This window comes from Nomascus leucogenys, chromosome 5, assembly GCF_006542625.1.
Source record: "Nomascus leucogenys isolate Asia chromosome 5, Asia_NLE_v1, whole genome shotgun sequence".
NCBI classification, from domain to species: domain Eukaryota; kingdom Metazoa; phylum Chordata; class Mammalia; order Primates; family Hylobatidae; genus Nomascus; species Nomascus leucogenys.
In genome coordinates, this window is record NC_044385.1 from 332,897 (window position 1) to 336,389 (window position 3,493).

General features: G+C 41.5%; 1 protein-coding gene across 1 annotated transcript; it reads right to left on the reverse strand.

The window, feature by feature from the left end:
* Positions 1 to 2,218: 2,218 nt before the first annotated feature.
* Positions 2,219 to 3,249, reverse strand: LOC100589510 (olfactory receptor 2T3). The gene has a single exon (XM_003267360.4). The coding sequence runs from the start codon at positions 3,226 to 3,228 to the stop codon at positions 2,290 to 2,292; it is 939 nt and encodes a 312-aa protein (XP_003267408.2). The 5' UTR covers positions 3,229 to 3,249; the 3' UTR covers positions 2,219 to 2,289.
* Between the last annotated feature and the right edge of the window lie 244 nt (positions 3,250 to 3,493).

The window sequence follows — 3,493 nt, forward strand, 5'->3', positions numbered from 1 at the left end:
AAGCAATATTGATAAAAGGAACAAAGCTGGAGGCTTCAGACTCTGATTTCAAACTATGTTACAAATTATAGAAATAAAGCCATGCTTATATAGTCAATTAGTCTTTGACGAGGGTGTCAAAAATGCACCATGAAGGAAAATCTGTTCAATAAATGGCACTGGGAAAACCAGATATATACATGCAGAAGAATGAAATTGGACTCTTACCCTACACTATTCCCCCAAAACCAAATCTAAATGGATGAAGGACTTAAATATAAGACCTGGACTTGTAAAAGTCCTAGATGACAACATAGGGGAAACAGCTCTTTGACACTGATCTTGTCTATGATATGTTTGATATGACACAAAAATTAAGGCAACAAAAGCAAAATAAACAAGTAGGACTGCACCAACCTACAAAAACTTCCACACAGAAAAGGAAACAACAAAATGAAAAGGTAATCTCTGCAATGGGAAAACATATTTGCAAACCGTATTTTGGATAAGGAGTTATCATCCAAAATATAAAAGAAACTGACAACATCAATAGCAAAAAATCAAATTACCCAACTTAAAAGTGGTAAAGACAGTGTGAATAGGCATTTTTCCAAAGAAGGCATACGAATAGCCAACAGGTGAATGAAAAGATGTTCAGCATCACTAATCATCAGGGCCATACAAATCAAAGCCACAATGAGATATCAGCTAATACCTGTTAGGATGGCTATTACCAGATAATACATAACAAGTGCTGTCAAGCGTGTGTAGAAAATGGAACCCTTGTACATGTACATTGCTGGTAGAAATGTAAGTTGCAACAGCCTGTGTTGACAGCTGTATGATAGTTCTGTAAAGATTAAAAATAGAGCTGCCATATAATTCAGCAATCCCACTCTGTACACTTTCCTGAGGTCAATAATATAAGTATAATTATATAAATAATGTAATGAAAATATAAGAACAACATTGTTAAATTAGTCTGTCATCTCTGGTGTCCATTTGAGCAGTTTTGCCCATTTATTTAATTACAGCGAATTCTGACATCAAATTTTACCTACCTCTAAGAACCCCCTCTTACAAGTGATATTTCTGCACTACTTGGTGGAATTTACTTCCAAATTCAGATCTGTGTACACAAACTCAGACAAACTCCTTTCATGTACTGCAGGAATAATTTTCAGTGAGAAGCAAAAGTGTTCAGTTGAAGTGTCATGTAAAGCAAATACTTGTCAGTTCTCTCGAAGATGCAGCAGGCATGGGAACACCTGGCTTCCATTCATTGTCTGTAAATCAGGCAAGGTCAGGGTTGTGCCAAGGGGAAGTAAATTAACAGCTTCGAGATTCAGCTTTCTTGCATATTAATTAGAACAAAGGTATTTCTTTCCTAATTTCTCACATTCCAGAAATACTAGACACATGGATTATTTTGTTAATGAAAATGATAGTGATCAGATGCTCATAGATTTACAGAAGTTATCTTTGTAGCATGATATACATCTGGCAAACTAAAGGCTAGTGACAAGTTTATAACCTTTTTGCTGATTTTCCCAGTTGCAGAAGAAACATGCTGAAGGTGTTAAGCTTTCCTAGATCTCCGTTCTCCCACGAGACTGTCAAATTTAGTTTAAATGTAGTAGACCATTGTCTGGAATTGACTAAATCCTAAAGAAACTAAACATGGAAATACTTTTACTTACGTACTATAAAATAGATGAACCTATTACCTTTTTGAATTTTAAAATGGATTCATTCTTGGTTTAGGTGGTTTTGATGGCCCATGTTAAAACTATTGGCACTTACACTGTAAAGCTCACTTTAGCCTTTGGAAAAAATACATGTTTCTTTGTACTTACTGAGATACAATATCAAAACATTGAAACCCAGTGGCTGCCAATGTGAACCGAGGTTTACAATGTATTGCAAAGCGAGGGAGCAGCCAATACTCCCTTCTAGGGCTCTGCTAGGATTCTAAGTCTTTACAAGGAGTCTCCTTCCAGGGGTAAAGTGTTTACAACCAAGTCTCATACTAAAATGCTCAATGAACCCGGGATGGGAGATAAGATAAGGCACTCTCTATAAGGTCTTTCATAGGTCAGCTATTGCAGTGCAGTTAAAAAGACTCTAAAGATATTAAATCTAATGAGATAAATGGGAGCAATAAGCAGTATGGAGGGAAAATGCCATGTATAAGAAAGAGGGAAAATACGAGTGGGCTTTGTGCTGGGGACCTGGGGGCCTGAGGGCAAAAGAGGAGAGATAGGGAGTAAAGGAATTATAGAAAGAGGAGGGGACGATGCTTGCCCTTTACTACTTTTCTTGGTTCATTCTTGACTGCATCATGCTCCTCAGAGCCCTGGTGACATCTTTGTCGCGGAGACTGTAAACGAGGGGGTTCAGCACGGGAGTGAAGATGGTGTAAAATGCAGACACCATCATGTCCTGCTCAGCTGTGTGGTAGGAACTCGGGAGCACGTAGGTGTAGAAGGAGGCACCGAAGAAGAGCAGCGCTACGACCATGTGGGAGGAGCAGGTGGCCAAGGCCTTCCTGCGGCCGGCGGCGGAACTCATCCTGTGGATGAGGTGCAGGATGAGGGTGTATGAGCTGGAGATGACCATGATGGGGGCCAGAAGCATGAGGACGCAGCACAGGTACATGAGCGTCTTATAGAGGGAGACGTCAGAGCAGGAGAGCTTCAGCAGGGCAGGAGTCTCACAGAAGAAGTTCAGAATTCTCCTAGACTGGCAAAAGGGGAAGCTCATGGTAATGGGGGTGAGCAACAAACCATCAACCATTCCCAAAACCCAACAGGCTGACACCAGGAGCTGGCACACCCTCTGGTTCATCAGCAGTGGGTAATGGAGAGGTCTGCAAACAGCAGCATATCGGTCATAGGCCATGGCAGCCAGGAGGAAAACCTCAGCTCCAGCCAGGGTCAGGTAGAGCATCATCTGGATCCCACAGCCTGACGGGGAAATGGTATGATCTCCAGTGACCTGGCCCACAAGCATCTTCAGCACAGTCACGCATATGTACATGAGGTCCATGAGAGCGAGCTGGCTGATGAAGTACATGGGGGTGTGGAGGTGGGGCTCTGAGTGGATGAGGAGGATGAGGAGGGCATTCCCAGTGAGGGCCACCAAGAAAAGAAAGAAAGTCACAGTGTAGAGGAGGGCAGCATGCTTGCCCGTGAGGGTGAAATCGGTGCTTGTGGTTTGATTCTGAGAAGTTTGATTCCCTGAGCACATGACTGGCTCACAGTTCCCACCTGAGGAAAAAAAAAGTCATTAATTTTAAATCTTTCCTATGTACATGGCTTTCCTAACCTTTTTCTGGTAAGACATGTGCTTTGAGTTATTTTTCTAAATATTGAGTTAAACTGATGTAAAATAGTAAGTTCAAATCTTAAGAGAGGTCAAGTTGTATCTTGGCCACAAGCTAAAGTGAAATACGAAACAGATCTGGGGCGGTGACTATTCATGAGCTAAGTCAAGAGTGAAGACATGCACACTC